General features: G+C 36.8%; 1 protein-coding gene across 1 annotated transcript in view; it reads right to left on the reverse strand.

Annotated features, from left to right (window-relative positions):
• LOC128020948 (kin of IRRE-like protein 3) overlaps positions 1 to 5,386 on the reverse strand; it is a 126,792-nt gene extending 121,406 nt beyond the window's left edge. The window contains exon 1 of the mRNA XM_052607778.1: positions 4,952 to 5,386. Within this exon, the coding sequence (XP_052463738.1) occupies positions 4,952 to 4,997 (46 nt within the window). The 5' untranslated portion in view covers positions 4,998 to 5,386. The remainder of the gene's footprint in view (positions 1 to 4,951) is intronic.
• Between the last annotated feature and the right edge of the window lie 18,096 nt (positions 5,387 to 23,482).

The following is a 23,482-nucleotide window of genomic DNA, read 5'->3' on the forward strand; positions in this document are numbered from 1 at the left end:
CTGAGGTAAACAGGCTCGGTGTGTAATGCCACCAGACTCCAAGCTCCAGACCTGTCAATCTATGTGTGTGACTGTCCGTGGCAAAAACTTATTGCACACACAGAAACCCTTATCAGATCAAGCGTTTCATGTTCAACAACATAAATCAGAGCGGAATTTACCAGGCCTGCTTAAGTCTATCTCTCAGAGTCTGTCAGGATGACAACCAAACAACTGCTTGCAATGCGACACAAATATGTGGCAGCGTCACATTGATTCATAGCTGCAATATAGAGTGAGAATAAAATGATGCTGATGTTTTTTTTTTAAACTACCCCTTCAGCAAATTAGAGAGAGAAATAAATGATCAAATGATTGATTGTGCAGAGTGAGGAAAAATAAACTCATATCCACACAGACTAACTGCCACCCACCCACACAACAGGGACCTTCACACACACACACACACACACACGGTGTTGCTCATATACAAACATGTCAAGAAATTACTTTGTTATTACCTGTTTAGATCCCATTAGACCTGTCAATGCTTCAGTGTGGGTGAGGAGAAAGAAACTTTGATGGAAAGTGTTAAGTGACATTTAAGAAAATTTGATGGCTTTGAGTTGTAATGTGATCTAATTAACCTGGATACAAGCAGAGTAGCACATCTGCACTCCGAACTGTCAGCTTGCAAGATGTATGGCAGCCAGAAACACTGATAAAATCTAGAAGTCTCAGTTAAAAATGGCCTTTCCTTTTTCTATTGTTTAACGACTGTTGTCCATGCCTCTCCGGCGGCCTCTGTGGAAATGCTCTGAGAATGATGGCAAGCCTGCGAAAATAACACGGAACTCTTTCTATCTCTGCCGTCTCTCTGAGTTGTGATTTTCTCTTCACTTATTTATGAGCTAATCCATCTCTGTCGGCCTCAAATCAAATTATATAAAAAACAAATAGAGGAGAGAGCACATAGAGCCTGACCCCCATCCGCATGGGCCAAGTAGAAGTTGGGAAGGCACTCCGCCTCATTCCTGGGCTGACCCGGCCCCAGTCCAGCCATCACGCTCAACCGGACAGCAAGAAGGATGAGACCAGCTGGGAGAAAATTGGTGTTTACCTGGGTGCTTCACAGAGCAGATTACACTTAAATACCACATTGCAGGCTAAAGCTTAAATGCGGATTTGAGGCAGTGGAAAGTTCACAGATGTGTGAAAAAAGAAAGAGTTGGCAGAAAATTTAAGCTTCTACCAACAGAAAGAGATATACAGCCTTGCATCTGTAATGCCTGGACACGCTGTCCTTGAAAGCACAATTGCACACCATGATACCGCTTTATGAACATCAATGGAGGCTTACGGGATCTTCAATACGAGGAGAATAAATAAGTCTTTTAGAGATGATCTTATTGTTGTTTCTACGTTCAGGGCTTAATTAGGACTGCCCGATGACCTGGTGTAAGTGTGAGAGATCTTCAGGAGAGTTGACAAATTACACATGGTTTAAAAGGGTTAGTACACCCAAAAATGTAAATTAGGCCATAAATAACTTACCCTGAAGGCATCTTAGGTGTATATGACTTTATTCTTTCAGATGAATCCAGTCAGAGTTATTTGAAAAAAATGATAATTTAATCATTCAAGCTGTTTAATGTCACTTGGCAGGTGTTGCAAAGCTTCAGTTCAAAAGCAGTGAAATAAAAAGTGACTATTCTTAATAAAAAGTGTGTCCCATGGCGCCAGGGGGTGAGAAAAGGTAGGGCTGTGCAAAAAATCAAATGCGATTTTCATGCACATCTCATCAGTAAAGACGCTCCTTTAATTAGAAGTATTATCTCCTGCACGTGTGTTCAGATCAGGGTTGGCAGGTTTTCACAACAAATCCTGCCCTGTTGCTTCTCAAAACTAGTCCAAAATTAATCGTTAATAAAATGTTTCCCGGGGTTAAAATATAAGTTTTTTCTCTTTTTTTTTGGCATGGTTGTCTTGGTAAAATTCGCATTTTAGGGGCTAAATATCACGTTATTGTGGTTGCTTCGAACGGCGGACATGAAAAACAACCTCAGACTTGGCAACACTGGTTCAGGTGGAGCAGCAGTTACTACACAGAGCCGTAGTCTACCGACAACTAACAAAAAATCGCTTTCAAAATCGACAAAGAATCGCCACCGATTTTTAAATCGATTTTGTGTAGATTGTCAGTGAATTCTCTGTGTAGTAAATGCCAACAAATGTTGCCAAGTCTGTGGTTGTTTCTCATGTCCGCGGGTCGAAGCGACAATACCAATAACGTGATATTTAGCCTCTAAAATGGGAATTTTACAGAGGCAACCATGCCATAAAACTTAAATTTTTAAGTTTAAGCAATTTTTTTATCGGGGAACCTCCTGGAAATGCGATTGGGCTAGTTATGGACTAGTTTTGAGAAACAACTGGGCAGGATTTGTTGTGAAAACCTGGCAACCATGACCGGAACGCACGTGCTGGAGACATACTTCTAATTACAGGAGCGTCTTTACTAATAAGATTTGCATGAAAATCGCATTCGATTTTTTGCACAGCATTAAGAAAAGGTCTATTTTTCTCCAGTGAAATATTTTGCAGGGTAAGTAAAAAAATATGAACCATTGGCCCAAACAGACCAGTGGTGTGTAGAGCTCTCATTTGAAGCAAAAAGCATCAACTATACATAAAGGCGCTCAGTTTCCAGCATTATCAGAGCACCACAGCTGTTAAAATGTAGCCTACATAATACAACCCAAGCCGCTTACAGACTAAAGGCCAAGGTGGCTTGTCAAACAACAGCAGAGATGCCCCCACAGTCCATGTTTTATGAAAGACAAGCTCTGATTACAATATAATTGTTAGCAAGCGTTGACAGCATCTTGTATGGCAGCGTGTGGGCTGCACAAAACCAAGCAGTGCTACACTGCCCCCACGGCTGCAAGCCACTGCTGACAATGCTGATGGTGTTTATGACACTTAAAGAGGAAACATTATGCCTTCTGCAGCAATCAGGAAGTTGTGGAGTGCGGTGGGCAGGATCTGGGAAATTCAATATTTGCTTAGTTCAACATGCTGCGAACTATCTGTGACAGAGCTAAAACTAAAACATTTTTTTAAGAGTTGCACTTATTTTGGCAACCGCTCGAGACGAATCTCTTTGAGCTTGTCTGCCTGAGGGTCCATTTCACGGGGTCCTTGGCTGCTCCTTGTTCGGTGAGAGCTATAAGTGGAGTCCGGGCCAAGCATGAATGAGATTGTCCTGGTCGCTCCAGGGGAAAGATCTGCCGCTCCCCCTCACTGCTGGGGAGGCAGCGGGGCCGCGGCGCAGATAAAGGGATCAGATGAAGGGTGTCGGTTCACATCAACTTTTCCTCTCCTTCTGTTTCCCTGGCCACAGCACTGTGATTCAACTGTCAAGAGATGCTAAGTAAACCCAGTGTTCATTTGTAACACAAGATCTGGCTATGGTTAACAGAGCTTCCCCAGGGACTGATACAAATACAGGTCTCACCTGATAGCATCTCGGCTCACCAGAGGAACAGTTTCTCTGACAACGAGTATAAATAGCATTAACTCTGATCAATCTCTCGCATAGACGGTTGGAAGAATGTGATTGTTCATTTTATGTATAGTTTCATGAGCTGTCCATGAAACATTTCTTGGTTTGCTGAGAAGCTGTAAGGTAGCACGAACTTGGAGCACGGATGGGAGCAGGAGGGGGGCTGCAGTATATCATCAGTGTGTAAACTCGAAGTTCTGAGCCGGTGAAGTGCATCACCGTGTGCATATGGCGTAAACACAACTCTGCAGCAAAAATCCTGTCAGTGTTTCCTCTCAGGTCATAAAAAATGATTTTCAGAGTGATGGCAAAGCACTCCCTCTCAAGACTCACACGAGGGAGGTACAAAAAAAAAGAAGAGAAAGAAAAGAAAAAAGAAACAGCCCTGCGAGGCTTCACATCTTGGCACACAGACTCATAAAGAGCAGTAATAAACCAGAAAGCCTCTTGAGATTTGATGTTCATTCTCTCAAGTGTGCATACGGGAGTCATACCGGAGGCTTTATTGCCGCTTTAAGATTCAAATGAGGAGTTTGGCCCATGCTGGACCTTAAATGTGAGTGTTCAGGGGTTCTTCACAGGGTTATTTCAAACTCACACAATCAAACAACACAGAATTTCAAATGAGGCCTGAAGGGAGCAGAAGTCATGGCACTTCAAATGAAAACAAATTTTGGGATGTCTGCCGTTATATCTACCCCAAAGCTTAAATCAGCAAGGAAGATGTAATTGGTTAAGAATGGCAACAAAACCACTCAAGCATCTCAGTTTCTTTTAGATTTTTAGATAGAAAATATTATAATAATATAATAATAATGTACAGTATGCAAATCATCCAATGTTTTTTTGTTTTTTTTTTTATAAATATTAACTTATTTCGTTAACAAGAAAATGTAAATCACCTAATGAAGAAAACGTACGTTGTTTAAAGGCACCGCCTTTTTGTTCTGACTTCTTTTAGAAGAGTGCCAGTCTTAATTAGGGAGGTCAGAGCTCCCAAACCTGCCTAATTCACACACTGCTAATTTTGACTTATTAAATATATATTTCTAAAACGAGTTATAATGATCACTTCTCATGAAACAGAAAGAAAAGTTGCTAAGTGCTGATGAGTACGCTAACTGGATCAATTATCATATGGTTGCCAAGTCCGTAACACAACGGATGCGCGCAAACCCGTACAGCAGACATAAAACAAGCACTGGGAATTGTGAACCACCACAAACAAATTTTTGCATATCATGCAAAATACACAATGCATACAACACTACAAATCTTTAGTATATATTTTGCAGTAAACGTCAATCGGATTTCATGTGGGCAAGCACTCAACGCACTTTTCCCTACATCTTAAACTAACTTGTGAACATGATGCGTAGAGTATTTATAAAAACTCCATTCACATACCGAACCCGAGCAGCCCGGAGATCAGCAGCAGCACCCCGGAGCGCATCGCTGGACGCGTGAGGATCTCTTCAGTAATGTGTCGGTTACCGAAACAATGATGCGGCGCTCACTGCGGTCCTTTAAAGTTAGTAGTGCTGATTTCTTCCAAACGTCGATGTACTCTTTCTGGAGGTTTTGTCCTGCTCCTTTTCTACACTCTTCCTTCTTGCTTGTACTGATATTAGTGCTTAAATGCAGCCTATAGGCGCTGTTTTCGTGCGCAGTGCCTCGAACCCGGTGTGCGTTAATTCGCTCTCAGTCTGCTGCTCAGAGCGCATCAGTGTCCGGCTCACTCACAGTTAGCTCCATACTCTCTCACTATCTCCTTCACTCAGCGGAGGATGAGGCAGCCGAATAGAGGAGATCACTGAACGGATTCGCTCCTCCTTCCCCCGTATCCTCCTCCCAGCTCCTCACAAAGTGTCTCTGACACAAGCAACACAGCACAGCATGAATGAACGAATTAAATTATCACAATTTTCAGATTAGGAAAGCGAGCTGGATGATTTGTGAACAGCGTCGTCAAAACGCCGTTCAAACTGAACCATGTTCTGAGGTAGATATTTTTGTTTTGGGGGATTCAATGTCTTACTGCAATTAAATGTTGAGGGATGGGATGTTAAATCATACTATCTGCGATAATTATAATAATAATAATAATATTTGGGTTAAGAACAGGCTAACTAGTAACCCAAACATACATATTCCTCTGCAGCCTCTGACCGTTACGACCGTTGCTATTTAAATTGTCCTCGCGTTCAAACTTGCTAAGTTGTAAAAAGAAGGAAAAACTGCAGAGGTAGTTGGGTTAAAATGACATCACTAGTAGCTACCCCAAATTAACAGATAATAAAACACATTCCCAAGTATGTTCACTCAGTTCCAATGAAGATGAAAGGCTGCTAAACGGAAAAGGTTGGGCTAAAAGTAAGATAATAACCATATTAGTAGATAAAGCACCAATCTGTCCCACTGTACTTTGTAAAGTTGATGGTTTGTTAAAAGAAAAAGAAATAAAGAAACCCCTCACTGAATAAAAACTATTTCAAAGTAACCTAACTGTGGATATAGCAGCCTGCAAACTGTTTGCCAAAAATTGAAATTGTCAAGACTAGTACAGAAGCTCTTTAGACAAACTAAAGAGCTTCTATATAAGTCTTGACAACTTAAATTGCTGTCAGAATCCAATAAATCCCAGGCAAGAGAAAGTGGGGTTTTTTTCTTCGTCTTCTTATTTCAGGTATTATGACAACAGCTGCAAATACACTTACTGAACAATATGGCAGAACATGTGTTGGCTATCGATTGTATACAAATACAATACATTGCCCAGAGGCATTTTGTATCACCCACAAACATTCTCAATTCATCTTTCCTTTTTTAAATCAAAGCAGCTGACTGACAGAATGTAGGTTGTGCTACCTACCTCCTGTCAGCACTTATCAGTAAAACTAGCAGAAACCAACGCTAAAAACTCACATAACACAGTTCTACCATCTACCCATTATAGTTGTGCTATTCTTTCTGCATATCTTCCTGGTTCACTTTGTACATCAGTAGGTCTTTTTGTGGGTTTTTCTTAAACTTTCGGTTTCCAAAACTCAGATGACGATTGATGATAGAAGCAATGCTTTCACATGTCAGTCTTTTCATGAACTTAAACCCAACCCGTTTGCAACCCGTTGGTCATCTGAACTTCTATTAAAAGCCTAGATTAAGCTATTTGCTTCTCTTAAGTGTTTTTCTTTAATATGCTGCATTTGAGTTAAGGCACAACTTAAATAGCTTAATATATAGGCTGGTCCTTCCTTAATGCTTACATTACCCTAAACTGTATTTTTTGCACATAAAAGCTACATTACACTGAAATCATTTTAAAGCAATAACAATTTGGTCAGGTATATTTTACATATATGGGTCTCACTTACATGCACCAAAACCAAACTCATGCACCAGACATTATTCGTGCCAAAGGTCCCATCGATCTGACTTTACTTTGAATAATGAGTTCCCATCAAACACAAACTCATCTCTTTTCATGCTTCATTTACTTGCTGTCATTCTGTAGTAACTGTGGTGCATTCGACTTCTGTTGTGACAGACTGTATGTGACTACATGTTCACCTCTGACTGTGTCTAAATCTCAGTTTAATAACCATGTCATCATGACATACGACGTTTGTTATGGCTTATCCTTAGTGAATATGTCATCATTTTTGCAACATAATGTACAGGCTAATGAATTTCTGAAAATCTAATTTTCACAAAATAGCGAGTAAGCTAGACAATCATAGGCTTCCTTATTCATAGTCTAATCATATTTAGTACTGTAGTCATATTTAGTACTGCTCCAAAAAATGTATACATCCAATATTTGTGACACCTAAATGTATTGATAAAAGTGTCTGATAAATTACTAAATGTAAATGTATTCACAGATTTTTGCTATTTATCATTAACAGTATTTACTTAAAACGCATCGCCAATTTTCAGTAAAAGACCACAGGAAATGATGTCACAGTTTTACTTTCGTAATCTGACATACAGTACAGACCAAAAGTTCGGACACACCTCATTCAAAGAGTTTTCTTTGTTTTCATTACTATGAAAATTGTAGATTCACACTGAAGTCATCAAAACTATGAATGAACACATGTGGAATTATATATGGAATTATATACATAACAAAAAAGTGTGAAACAACTGAAAATATGTCATATTCTAGGTTCTTCAAAGTAGCCACCTTTAGCTTTGATTACTGCTTTGCACACTCTTGGCATTCTCTTGATGAGCTTCAAGAGGTAGTCACCTGAAATGGTCTTCAACAGTCTTGAAGGAGTTCCCCGAGAGATGCTTAGCACTTGTTGGTCCTTTTGCCTTCTGTCTGCGGTCCGGCTCACCCCTAAACCATCTGGATTGGGTTCAGGACGGTAACTGTGGAGGCCAGGTCATCTGGCGCAGCACCCCATCACTCTCCTTCTTGGTCAAATAGCCCTTGATGCCTTCAGTGTGACTCTACAATTTTCATAGTCATGAAAATAAAGAAAACTCTGAATGAGAAGGTGTGTCCAAACTTTTGGTCTGTACTGTATTTCCAAGTGAAACAAGACAAGATGAGAAAAACTGTAGGGTAAGATATAATTTTAGACGTCTAAAATTATTGGTAAAAAAAAAAAATGGTGACGTCAACCTAAAAGGGTTTATTTAATTAGACATTACATTTCTACGAAAGATTAGGAAGAGAAACAACCTTTGCCTTTAGCTAAAATGTGTAATGAGTTGTTTAATAAGACTGGGAATGTGTATTAAGAAATTAAATAGGGTCTGTTTCTATTCAATGTTGTCTTTAATAATTTATTTTGAATTCCTTCCCTCTTTTGTTTCCAATGTCAGCTGAATAATTTTTTTTCTGAGTTGCAGGTCTTAAAAAGTCTTAATTCAACCTAATTAAGGACTTAAAAAGTTCTTAAATCAGAGTCAAAAGTCTTCAATCGATAGTTAGGCATGAAATGTTTAAATACTGTACATCTATCAAAATATTACTATTAGAAAATACAGTATAAGTTAAATCTGTAGAAAGCTGTATTTCAAACTTTAAGGTGTTGCTAAAAAAATAATTAGGCTTAGACATTTACATTTAGAAAATGAAATCATTGGCAAATTATGTTCGCTTTAATATATTCCTTAAATTTTCTTTAACTGGTCTTACATTTACCTTCGTAAAATATGTAGAAACTCAGTTTTAAAATCACACTCAGTTTTATGATTTAACTTGACATCCTTTTAGCATCACAAAAGAAGACCTCCGAATGCCTGAACTTCAACCTCAGCTTCATCATTGGTATTTTTTAGACATCAGTCACTATTAGTTTCAATTGCCAAGTGACTCCATGAATAGAAACTAATCAGACATGCTCATTTCAGTCGCAGAATTTCTTTTAAACTTATTTTGAATTAGCAAAGCCTAACTGTGTAAAGTGAAAATGTTTCAAATATGCAGAAGGAAATGTTTTATCACAAGTCAGGCAAACCAGGCTTTTGTATATCCATCATATCATAAAAGAAAACAAGATAGCAAATGTGAAATATGAGGCTTCAGCAAGTGTTTCTAAAAACCATTAAACACCTTTGACTCATGTTTTGGTCACTTGGCAGAAGATATAAATGTTCTACTGTGCCATCTGACATTGGAAATGCATCACTTGGACGTGACATGGAACAGCTGCCTTAAAAAAAAATATGCATAAAACATAAAAAGCATTGATAAAAGCTACAAGAAACTGTTTTTCAAGAAAAGTTATTCATAGCTTTACTGTTAGTTACTGTAGCCAAAAACTGGTCTGAATTAGCATCTAAACCTGCCTTATTCCTCCAGAAAATAGACCTTTCCACAGAGGGTGACAGATAGTGTGTATAACTCCATTTTTAAAATGATGTGGCCTAACATTATATTGAATAATTTAACAGATTATGAATTTGGTTTTATTCTCCAATGGTTTGTGTACTTCACTCGTCTCATTTTCTGTGTCTCATTTATTTATCTTCAGTTCGATATTCATAAATATGTATTTGAATTGCCACAGTGTACGCATGGAACAATATCAAACAAATGCTCATCAGTCAGAGAAATTTTAATCTCCACAGTGTGTTCTTATGGGTCCTGAAAACCTCGAAATCGATGAATAACTTACTTAGGTCTCAGTTGGGTCTTTTAGGAAGATTATACGAAGAGAGGAACCACAGAAAATGAGTTGATATTTTCAGGTCAAAGTGCTTAAAATGCCAAAGAAGTTCATATTTTCCTGTTAGTTGTGTTTGCATACAAATTCAATAATGTAAACAGCTCGTAGGCTTACCTTTATAAAACAACGAAGGCATAATTTATGCAAGCCGAGGTTTTGGGAGGTTGCAATGCCAAGTGCTCGTGAATGATAATCAGCTGGTTTTATGGTTCATTTAGTTCCCAGCGGAATATGTGTGGCCAGAACCACCACACAGTGATTCACATCTCTATAATCCACACAAAGAACAAAGAGTCCTTTCGTATGATATTTATTTAGCATAGAATATTTCTACTGAACATGTTAATAAAACATGAATATTGCACTTAAACCTTTACATATTTATTCTTGACTAATGACCAGTACTTCAAACATCAATTCTGAAGTGTGCTTTAAACATCATGTTTCATTCCGGACATTTTGACCAAGGATTTTCTTTTATTGTCTTCGCATTTGACTAAAACTTACTGACCTTGGTCACACAGGATAAAAATTCTTCACAAAAAATAAATAATAATAATAATAAATCTGATAATTTTCTGTATTAATGAAAAAATATGAATGCGATTACGAGAATTATAGCCTTGATAATATATATATATATATATATATATATAAAATCACATTGCAAGAACACAATTAAAAAGTCACAATTATGAGAAAAGTCACCATTTCAAAGACAAATTACCATTTTCATTTTGACAGCACCTTAAAAAGGTGTGTTTGTATCTGTGTCTTATATAAATCTGATATAAATAAACTTTCTGTCCTGTTTCATTGTGTTTTCCCCTCATCTTTTTCATGCATGTTTTTGTGCCCATGGTTATGGCTTAAATCGCCTCTGGAGAACCAGCTGTACTGCATATAAAACACCTGCCAAATTCAGATCTGATTTGAAAGAGTGGTTTTAAAAGGGTTATGATCAAAATTTTAGTGAAATATTTTATTCTGAGAGATGAGGCTGTTGACAGGTGTCTTCCTCAATATATCTCTCAGGATGGGCAAATCTCTCGCCATTTGGATCCTGTCTGCTAGAGATAAATAAAACATCAGCGGATGTTTAAAGCGTTGGTAGGCCAGCAGTAATATTTCATTGGCAGAGTCGAATCAGATGATTGGTGCTGCGTTCACAGAAAAGCGAGGGTGCTGACAGGTCCATGGGAACTGTGGTGGCATGAAGGCAGTGGGTTGCCGTCTTTGTCTTTATTCTGAAGGGATGTGAAAAAACAAACAAAACTTGTCATTCTGTTGCTTTTTTCAATGTGACATTTTGTATCTCTCAGTGGGCGAAAGAAGCTCTGGACTAGGTGGTATGCTCACATATGCGGCAAAGAAGATCCTACAGGAAATTATGTTTCTCTGTTCACAGCTAATGATGTGGACTATTTTTGACCAGTCGCCTTAAATTCAGATCCAATGATGAAGCCGTGAGTCACCTCATCTTGTGACAGCTAATTTAATTATGTCGAACGAATAGATTGTGGCACCTTGTACAAACTGTCTATTCACGTTTCACCCTGACAGATCAACCTGGAGAAATTATTTTATAAGTAATAAAGCTGCAAGACCGATATGCAAGAAATGTTAAATGCACATAAAAATATACTGAAATTACTACTGCCAGTGTTTACCTTAAGATCAGTAGATCTGTTTTTGCATTGGGTGTTCACATGCAATCATGAAATATATAATTATCAGACTCAACAGCCTTAAAGTTAAAGATAGAAATGTTTTATGAAGCCATAGCAACCTGAAGTCCTGATTACAACTGAAGTCATGCAAACATAATGAAAAATATCCATCAACACTTTTCCAGAAATTTCCTCTGGGATCAAATAAATTGTCTTCACTAAAATCTATTTGCCAGAGCTAAAAAAATAAAAAATAAAAATGGAAAAAAATAAAATAAATGCATTATTCCTTGTTAAACAGTATAATTTAAAATTAGTAATTATTTTGAAATATATATCTGTAGTTATCTCAGTAGCCAAATAAAAACTTTTATTTTCCACAGACTGGGTCACCTAATGGGGTCACATGGGTCACATGGCCTGTTAAATCTTCATCTAAAGTCACCTCTAACAATAGGTCACTTTAGATTGTGGAATAGATTATTCATGACTGACTATGAATACTGCATTTTTTACAGTGGCAACCGTTTAATTTCCATTTTAACTATGCCATTATATTAACAAACTGATGAGTGGACCTTCAAAGGGTCAGGAAATGGAGAATCATAATATTATTGTTATGTACACATATCAGAATATATTGGAGTATACTGCAAGTTTCAAAATAAAACTTAAAACTACCCTGCAGAAATTGGCCTGCAAAATTGGGCAATTCTTCAACAAGCCCATTAAGATCATCTTTGTTATTAATCAATGAGGTACATTCTAAACAACACACATCTATCCATCAATCACAAGAGCATTGCTGCTGGATAAAGATGTGGAGTACAACTACTTTAATCAACTTTTCCTTCACATTTAACACCGGACTCTTTTGTGAAGTATTCTAAACTTGCTGCCATTAAAAAAAATAATAATAAACTGTTTTTTATTTATTTTTATTTTTTTAAGATACAGCAGCACCTTGCATTTTGTGCTTGGAGGCAATGCAGGCAAGTGCTTTTTGGGTTTGTAGTAGACATCAAACCAGCATTCGACAGAATTAAGATACTAAGTGTGTTTACTGTTTGAATGTTGATAATCAATACATACACGCAGAAGCTTTTGTAATACGGCAAGTAATAACATTACTTTTAAAACAATGTACCGAAAATTCAGTAAGCAAAAGCAATTACAATGTTTCAATCATTGTGGTTGCATTGTTACAGTTTCCTCTGACTTACTGTCTTGAGTATCAAAACACACAACAAGATGCGAAGGAGAGTGCAGATATGGTGCGATAAAGTTAGCCAGTCACAGCATGTCTGCAAGAGGCGGTGAGTTTCACAGAGAGTGAAAATGGGAAAGTACTGAACCTTTTAGGTGCAATAAACTTTGCAAGATTTATAAAATAACCTTGAGAAACATAATATGAAAATCAGAAACTGCATCTCATGATCTCTTGAATATAAATATGAGTCAACCACTAAGATAAAAAAATAAATAAATAATCATAATAATAATAATAAAAAATAAAATTTAAAAGACACATTTGAATTATTACAAAAATATTCATTTGTAATCATTCATCATGTTTAGATACCTTCAAACATAATCATTTGAGCTATTTTTTTGTTGTTGTTGGTGGTGGTTTTTGTTGTTTTCTTTACCATTTAAAAGCCATTTAGCCCTGATCTTATCTTTCACAAAGCCCTTTCAATGTCACTCACAGTCTTCTCATCCCATTCATATCCTCACAGAAAGAACCAGTGCTGCCTTCATTTGAATATATCTATTATTCATTTTCATGCGACTTTGTAGGATATTCTCATTCAGACTCCAGCACATTTGTCGTGCATACGACCCCATGCAGTATCCACCAAGCATGCAGAAGGAAGCACAAAGACTTAATGTTCAAGTGGATTCAGTGCAGAGTGACACTCAATAGTGCAATTGTGAGTGCCATAGGTACAATGCAGGTCGATAAAACATCTTTAAAATGTGTGAAGTTTACTCAAGGCCTGTGATCAAGTGTCTCGGCCCTGACAGGTAGAGCGGGGTGCAATCAGCACTTCCAGGAACTAAAAGAGTAAGGAAAATGAAGTCTAATTGCAAAACAACCATCAGGAACCATGCAGAGGAGCTAAAGTCCACTTCCCTCGTGCTGCTCGCAACTTATAAATGGATTAGAAGTTCAAACTTGGATCACTCTCTGGTTTTTCATTTCTTGGCAGCATCAAATATCAACATCCCTAGTTTTTTTTTCCCCTCAACTCTTTTATGTAGTCTTTAAAAGACCTCCATAGCGTATTTGAAGAAGTCACTGCATTCTCTACAGTGGATCTCTGAGAGCTCAACTCAGTGTTTGATGTTCTAACGTCTCTCTTTTCAAATCCACAGGGGGTCTGTCAGAGCTTGACAATGCAGACCAGGAGGGTAAAATTCCCCATTGTGCAGGTGAGATGATATTCAGTAATGAAACAAACTGCCTCAGAGCATGCACACGAGCATCTATCATCACTCTGAACTCTCCAAAAAAACAATCTAACAGACCCTCCGGGCTAAATGACACGCGGTAAACCCTAATGTCATAGTTAATCAAAAAAGTTGTCCTAATTAAACGTCACTTGAAATGTCACATTTCCTTGAACCTCTGGACCAAAAAATGCACAAATTTAAGGTTAATATCTCTAAGTGATCAATTACGAAATACCTCTCTTTGATCTGACTGAATCCATATGTTTTCACTGCAGCTAATTATACCGACTGATAAATCTTTAATTAAGCTAAGGCTTAGCGATGAACTTCATAATATTGTCTGTGATACTGAGCATTGTAGCTTGGGGGAATACCCATAAGCCCTTGCACTTAAATGAAATAAAAAGCATGGGAACTTATAGGGTGATTCAAATACAGAGTGCTGCAGTAATGACATATTTCTGTAGGCCAAACTGAAAGTTAGCATCACCCTGGTTACCTCAACAAAAATCTAAAAGTGTTTTCCATTGGCTTCTGGATTGTTGCAGAAAGATTGCTCTGTGACCAGCAAACGTTTATGATTCTGACACATTTTGTTCATCAATTGTTATTGTTCATGATTGTTAATATTCGCAAATAAACGTATGAACTGTAAATTTTGATGCCTAGACACAATGGCAAGAAGTAAAAAGCCAAACAAAGACTATAATGTCACTCTTCTTTAAGTGTCAGACTTCATTTGGCCTATTTCAGTCCCTTCTTAGCTACTACTCTTAGCTAAGTAAAAGCATTACAAAGAATTACTAATAATTTTATATTCAAAAGTGAAAACATCTTGAGCTTGTATTAACTACAGATCTAATTTCAGGCCTTTAAACCTAGTTGAAAGCCATCAACTCTGGGACGATGGAACCAGAAGTGTTGAAATTCTGTTGCATTTCTGGGTTTTGGCCTACAAAAAAAAACATGTTATAAAAACTCTATTGCTGGTATTAGATGTTTTTTTCTGCATTCCCGGTTAGATTGGTTAGCATTACCTTCCACGACTTTAATAAAAGCCATTTTGATCCACACCGATAAGCTTAATGAAAATACCACGGAGCTCTTGTTTAAATCGTGTCCAACTCAGTCAGTCAAATGAAGACAGTATAATTAATGATGATGATTACAATTTAGATAATAAGAGCCAAACAAAGGAAATTACTGAGTTGAAACAATTTAATCAATTTGCAATTGGTGCACTTCACTTAAAATGTTAAGTTACATTTTTGAGAAGACCAAAGTTTTAAAAGACATGATTACACTTACTAAAAAAAAAAAAAAAAAAAATGTTTCTTCAACGTAAGTGTTCATAAATATATATTTTTAGTAAATTCCATTTTGAATCACCATTTTATTTATTTATTTATTTATGTATTGTGTGCATTTTTTGGACAATTAGCAACAAAGCTAGCCAGGCAGCACTACTCATTTGACTGCTTTATTAATTATAATAGGCATGTGCAACCAAACTATACTAACCATCATTCTCTGTAGCAGCACAATGAATGATAAAATAAAATAATAAAGCATCAAATACACCCTTACTGTACCATTTGTGTTTTATTTTGTTGCACTACTCATATTGCTGCCAGTTGTTGTTGTAAGTAAGTGAAAAAAAAAAAGAAATGTAAAATATCCCAGCAGTTGAATTCAGATCAAAATCACTTGAGTGCACATCACATAGTAATTGCAATTTCCGAACTGGAACTGAATGCAGTATTAGACCTTAAACAACATTCTTATAAACCAATAATTTCCCTCAGATTTTAAGGTTAGAGTTAAGATCTTGCCTATGATTAGTTGCTAAAATAATGTTGTTGCAGAGCCAATAAAGGCTGTTAATGCAGGAACATATCATATTTGGCTAAATCACATTGTGTGCAAACTGCATCAGTGCACAGTGGACAGAAAGAAACATGGTTTTCAGAGGAAGACGTGCGGCAATCCATGAAATGGACTGGGCTAGAAATGAATCAAATAAAGAAACAAATGAACTGACGCGGTATCTGGAGTTTATGAGTAAATTTATGAGCCGTGCAGTTCCACCGTTTGAATTTTTTATTAGTTTTGCCCAGGCATTTATTTTTATTAGTTTTGCCCAGGCTTTAGTTCTCATGTCAGTTTGAATAGAACACAGTGCATACATAAAATCACAAAAGACCGCCAAAACAAGTCTCAGCAAAAACATATTTCTCTTTCTCGTTCACATATTGCTTCTTATTTTTTACAATAAAATCATAATTGGAAATGAATCTCGCTTACATTTTTGTATTCCCGTGCCTGGGGCATAAATACAGCTATGTTTTAACAAAGAGCGTGCATGTGTATAATTCGGTTTTGATATTCAAAGCACAAAGTTTCTTTCAGTGCACAATAATTAATGACGCAGAGTTCACAAATGGCTGATTTGATCACTGACGTTTGTTTAGATCTCAGAGACATCAGAACGCTTCAAAGATGGGCCATAAAACATTTATGAATCGCACAGTTTGTTAATTGCGGAAAGACTGGTTAAGTACGTGTTTGCATTTTACATGTGGATTAGCCACAAGGGACTTCCACACCCTCTGCCTACTTCCTGCTGCTTAAAGGATATTGATTGTTCCTCAGAGCACAATCTGTCTAACCTGCAAACAATCTCGCTGCACAACAGAGACTATCCCTGTCACTGCAGACACATAGATGCATTATCACCTTACAAAGTTTAAGAGCAAAAACTACGAGTTTTAAAGACCTATCTAACCCTCATCTAAAAAGCTAAATGCAGGCCATATGAAAAAGGTGATGATACTGTATTAATTTGTCTATCAGGCTGATAATGTACAGCAAATATCTGCATAAGCTGTCCATTAGATGCCAAAAGAGGCATTTTCAGAAGAGGTGACTTTTTATACTGCATCTGAATCCACTTAGAAAAATATTCCTCTAATTTGTATCTAATATTAAGAAATCACTTACATGATTTCATATTAGTGGTCATTTCATATTTTTCCCATCACTCTATTGTTCATTATTAATGCTAGTTATGCATGAACTAAAGGCACCTTATTGTACAGTGTTACAGAGATTTGGTAAAAAATAATTTCAATGTTTTTTTAAACTATTAGTTTTCTTTTTGAAGATTTATTTAAGTGACCATTAGATGACAGTAAGTTAAATCTAACTGCGCAGTTGACCATCCAATCTCAACAATATAGATTTTTACTAATAACCAATACAAAACTGATATATCATGCATTCATTAAAAATAAAAATAAAAATTATAATCTGATTTTTTTTCTTTTGGGAACAGCACAAGATTTGACAGAATTTCACTCTTAAGTTCCACAAGCATTCAGAGCACAATAAACTCAAGACTGCATGGAATATTTACTTCAGAAAATGTCACATTGCAGGACCATTTAAATAAGCTTCGAAAAGGTCAAGGCATCTAAAATATACTTTCCCCTCATTAAGTCTACAAAACTAGGTGGGAAAGTTTCCATCGATTTCAGGCTTTAAACTGTATGTAACTACCCAACTGTTAAAGAGGAATATTCTATCAATGAATGAATCTCCCATTCTCTTTTCCTGCACATTTTCTGCTCTCTCTCTCTCTCTCTTTCTCGTCTTCAGTTAGTGGCAATGCTTGTTAAAGTAGAGTGACTGCCAGATTGTGTCGCACCTACTTTCCAGCTCATGGGATATGGTGAACGAGTTTTTATCTCCCACAAACAGACACATCCGACTGCCTCCTGAGGGCTTTTATGAAGAGGTATGTGGGTGTGTGTCTACAGAGGAGATTTGAGTTTGAGGTTTTATTTGCAAATTACCCAAATGCTTTCTTTCACAACGTCAAGGTCCTGTTACCAAACGGACTTTTTTTTTTCAAATTTCTCACTCACTCACAATATTACAAGCATTCAGATGCTTCAATTCAACTCATTTGCGGTTTTATTTTTATTTTATTTATTTTTTTTTTACAGTGAATATTGATTCTTTGTATTGTCCGTTTGCATCATCTTCACTATGTGAAATTTAACCCCAAGCATAATGACTTCCATTTATTTCAACAGTACTTAGAAACAGCTGTTATCTGCATTGAAATGCCCAATTGTCGAATCAATAGAATGTAATAGAATGTAACAGAATGTAAGACTGTTAACGAGGCAGAAATAATTAACTGAGTTGTGGGTTGAGCTCAAATGTCAGACAGCTAATTATAGCAAACATTTGTACAGCTTTCAGGTGAATATCAAAGCAACATCATTCAAAGTTTAGATCGAACTTGCTGCTTTATCCAGCAAAGTAATGCTTAACCTTTGACCACCCCATGGTGATTCAAAACACCTCTAGACTGATTATCATCAGTTCACTGGGTCATCAGGGTCAAGAAACCTTGAAAGAACACAGTCATTTAAACCACTTTTTCTGTTCATGCCAGTTTCCTCTTTATGGTGACGCACATCTGCTTAACAAGGTCAACTACAGTTAACATAAAAACCTGTTCCTTATCTTGTATGATTCATTAATGCATTTATTTCTGAAAAAGCTGTCTCTGTAATCATCCAAAACAGGACATCATGGCAACACTTACTTTTATGCTGACTTCACATGCTATTGGATTTTTCCTAAATATGAGTTTCCTATTTTGAAAGAAATTGGACATGAATAGCCTCTTAAGACATATTCACAACTGAGGTCTGGTGATCAAAGACGTCTCTCTGTCCCTAGATCACATAAAGGGGATTGCACAGTCTTTAACTGTTTTTAAATTGTCTCTTAAAACCTATTTCTTCTCTTTGGCTTTCAATTCTTTGTGACTTTATGGCATGGATCTGTGGATTGCCCTGGGTTCTGTGTCTTTGTTTGTTCAGCACTTTGGTCTGTTTTTAAATGTGCTATATAAATAAAACAAACTTGAGTTTAGTGATTTTGTGTCTCACAAAATCATATTTCCAACAAACGTTGACAAAAAGCATTGCAAATTTGTGTGGTTGGTGCTAAAGTATTCAGCTTGTGGTTAGTAGTAGGGATGTCAAATTTCGATTATTTCCATGATCGATCGTCGTTTAAATTAACGATCAATTAATCGATTAATCGTTAACCATAATACTGCAAAATGCGTCTATTGTAGGCACGCAGTCAGCGGTATGACAGGATGTGCAAAAGCCACACACACACACAAAACGCTTTCTCACTTGAATTAAAGAGGTTTTAGTCTGAATAAAATGCTAGTAGCAGGATTATAAAATGAATAGATGCGATTATGATCATTTGATAAAATGAAGAGAGCGCGCCATACTTTTGAGGTCATTTTACTTTGTTGACAGTTTCCAATCCCGCACGGAGAACGCTGAACGCGCATCTTTAAATGGTTTTGTGGTGCTCGTTGTTGTATTTTAAAGCACAATTGCAATGTTTTCAACTGACATTATTGTATAAAATTATCCGAAATGTGGAGCGCGTGTGACTGCGCTGCACATTAAGTGAACTACATCGGCGCTGCTGCACCAAAACACAGTTGCTCACATTAATTTGATCCTGCTGGATTCTGTCCTAGAAAATGTCAGATTTTTAAAAATCCGGCATACAGCGCATTAGATCGTGACAGTGCATGCGTGCACACGAGGATGAGCGAGCGCGGCTTTGGCTAGATTTATTTGGAGGTTATTGCTGATGTCTCATTCGGCACAAATCGCAATGTTTCCATATTCGCAATGTATTTGAATGTTAAACTATTATTTATAATGTAAACTAGGCTTGTACTTAACACTCATTCGCATATAGACGGAAAAGATGATCCTCTTCATATGAGCAAAAACGTCCTTGGCATAACAGCAGAGTGGACCGGTATACTACGGTCTATTTAAACTGACCTTTTGTAACCTTTTAATGTTTAGTTGACATTTTATTTTGATAATGAACAGACTGCGATGTAAGTTTGAATCGCTAGAATATAGCTACGTGTGCAGCAGGCTCCGGGGCGATCGAAACAGCTGAGACATTAAAAAAAAAAAGTGTTTACTTTCATTTGTGCACACTCACAATAAAAACAGAAGATTTGTGCTCTTGTAAAATAAAGCAAACAAACAGAATGCGTTGTCATCCTTTTTTTTTTTTTTTTTTTGAACTTATGGAGAGCCCACACTTCTGTTTTAAATCCGTTAATCTTAATTAGCCTATTTAAGTCGGATATATTGCGCATACCCTATTTAAAAAAAAAAAAAAAAAACATGAAAACAAATTGTTATTTTTATGTTGGGCCTATTACTTAGTAGGCTATAAATTTTCCTTAAAGCATCCCATTTTGTCCCAGGGCTTAGAACCTGTGCCCTAGTCAGGTCCATGCAGAAACTTGTGAACGATGCTCGGCGTCACCGTTTAGTGACAGCAGTGAATGCTCCAGGAATGTGTCGGTCACAGCGCCTATTAATCGCTGTTTTGAATCCAGCAATTATTTATTTAGAAATGATAAGATCTGATTATGACAAGTGTGGTATAAAAGCTTTGTTTATTAGAGGAATAATAGGTTAACTGGAAAATGTTAGATCGCGACTATGCTTTTGGACCCCATAGTCTTCATTTACGCGGCTTTGTTCTGGTTTGCCGGTTGGTCACGAATTTCCACAAATTCAGTATATTTAGGCATCGTTTCTTTTCCTAAATCTTCATAGTCTAACCCTCTAATTTCCCAGGTTTATTTTATTATCTTTCGCTTTTAATAACTGTTTTCGCATCTCTTACTGTGGTAAACATGGGAAGGGAAATTAAAGATTTCATGAATTAAGAATTTGTTCGATTTATTAATTTGTTCCCTTATTTCACTTAAATCATGGGTTATTTAGGGAACAAAATTAATAAAACATGGACAATTGCCACATTAATAATTCGTAGGAATGAATTAACAAGTTGTAGGAATGAATAGACTACCTGTCCTGTCACTGTGTCCCGCAGCCCTGCAAAGCGCACAATATAAAACAGTTATCTGATGAAATGATTAGTAACTACATTTCTATTGCATTTAATGTTGAAGAACTTTTATGTTGTTTCTATTTTAATGTACTTTAACGTTTAAATCACATTAAAAGCTTAATTTGTACATTGTGAATGAATGATGATGCTTTTATATATCGTCACCGTCACTCACAGCCGCTCGCACGTGTTGAGTGCGCATGAGCCGCACGCAGCCCAACACTGAATCGGTTAACCGACCATCGATAGCCTTAATCGATTGCATCTCTTATCGACAATTAATCGATCATCGATTAATCGTTGACATCCCTAGTTAGTAGTTTACTGTTTGAATGTCAGGTGGACTTACTATATTCATCATGTAAACGTTACGGCTTTTTGTTGTTGTTTTTATGTAAATACTATAATAATAGTTTGCTAATTGGAATCTTGAATGGAAGTTATTATTCCGTCAGTTACTACACCACTTAAGCTTGAATTCATTAACAACAATTCTTTTTCGTTGAATCACTGTGGTTCAAACATGTGACCAAGTTAGTACTTTCGGGAAACAGTTCCAACTAGCTTCATTTGTCCATTGATGCATCATACTATGGTAGTTAAGCAGCGAGTTGTTAAGCAATGTCGTTGTACAGGAGACTTACCGCCGAGGTGTAACAAAGAACAAATATCAATTGCACATCCAATTACAATTTTAGAAACCCTCCAAGACAAATCAGGCACTAGCAAGATACCCACTATAATGAAATTAATTATTTGCTTTTTAAATGGTAAAAACTTAATTTTATCAGAACAGCAGTCAATAAAGAAACATGCTTTTTGCTGCCAGATGGTGTAGTTACACACTCCAGCATGGGCTAACAGGGCCATGCTAACCAAAAAATAAAATAAAAAAAATCCTTGCTGGCGTTGTTTCAGGACTTCAAACTCTCATCCAGGTCTGGAATTGAATGCTCACTTTTTACAATTAAATTCCTTATGGATACAAATCAAACCAAAACTAGACTAAATTTTTCAACAACAAAAAAATAAAAAATGTATAAAAAAATAGGTTGTGAATATAATTTCATGTTGACTGTAAATGTTGTTGCTGTAAATGGGATGTATGTTTGCTGTGTGTCAAAACCCAGAGCAAACAGTGCGTATGTTCCTGCTTGTCCCACCTCACGCAGTGTTTAATTGAGATTATTTCTTTCATATCAAGCCAATACCGGCTGATCACAGTGAGTGTTTCAACCTTGAGATGTCCTCACTGACAGTCAGAGTATTTCAGTCCTACTGATCATTATTGAAGCATAATGAAGAGCGTAAGGATAAGAACACAGAGGTTTAAAAGCATTCACAAAACATTTCTTTTGAAAGACCCATCATGCTGCACTTTTCTTCTATTGCGCATGTTTAAAAAAGGTCTTTACAAACTATCAACAATTACCAGCATGAAAGCAAGTCAACTGGAGGATTAAATTGAAAATCACAGCTGTTGGGAGTTCTCGGTTAATAAACAGCTGCAAGATTAAATGCACTAACATTTTTCATCACATTGGCCTAACTAGCTCTATGTGTATGGTTTTTCTAACATAGTAAACTTGCTTTGTGGCTCACCTGGTACAATAATGCATTTACAATGCAGTTCTCTTGGGTAGGGGTCCTGTGAAGAATGAATCACAAAAACTGAAAAATCTTTGTTTGGATCATGATTCAAATGCAGTGGTTGCCTCTAATTTTAAATGGAAAGAGCACAGACAAAGCCTTTTTTTGTTTATAAGAAGAGATTTATTTTTATTTTATTTTTACTTACTGTATTTATTTGATTTGGGGCTTATTTTAAAATTTCAGTTTAGTTTTGTTATTTAAATTTACATTATATTAAAAATCATTATTTTATCCAAAGCAACATACAAATGAGTTAAAGTGAAGTGACATTCAGCCAAGTATGGTGACCCATACTCAGAATTTGTGCTCTGCATTTAACCCATCCAAAGTGCACACACACAGAGCAGTGAACACACACACACACACACACTGTGAACACACACCCGGAGCAGTGGGCAGCTATTTATGCTGCGGCGCCCGGGGAGCAGTTGGGGGTTCGGTGCCTTGCTCAAGGGCACCTCAGTCATGGTATTGAAGGTAGAGAGAGAACTGTACATGCACTCCCTCCACCTACAATTCCTGCCAGCCCGGGACTTGAACTCACAACCTTCCCATTGCCAGTCCGACTCTCTAACCATTGGGCCACGACTTCCCAATGAGGACAATAGAAGCAATCAAAACCAACAAAAGAGGACTAATATGCAAGTACCATATTGGTATATTATTATAGTGTTATATTTCAGTTTCACAAATAAATATGCAGCATTTTGTCCAAGCAATAATAAAAGGAACCTGTATCAACACATTTAATTTATAATTTGTCTTAAATCGCATTTTGTAAAAAATAAATTGTGTATCGAATCGAATCGTAAAATCTAAATCGTGAACCGAATCGAATTGTGAGTTGAGTCAATCATTATTTCCCTAACAACCAACAATGTAATAAAATGTTGCCATATTCACAATAGTCTGCTTTAAAGAAAATGTAACGCCACTTGACCCAAAAGAGCATTCAAGATTTCCACAGCTACAGG

The sequence above is a fragment of the Carassius gibelio genome, chromosome A10 (assembly GCF_023724105.1).
Source record: "Carassius gibelio isolate Cgi1373 ecotype wild population from Czech Republic chromosome A10, carGib1.2-hapl.c, whole genome shotgun sequence".
Taxonomy (NCBI): domain Eukaryota; kingdom Metazoa; phylum Chordata; class Actinopteri; order Cypriniformes; family Cyprinidae; genus Carassius; species Carassius gibelio.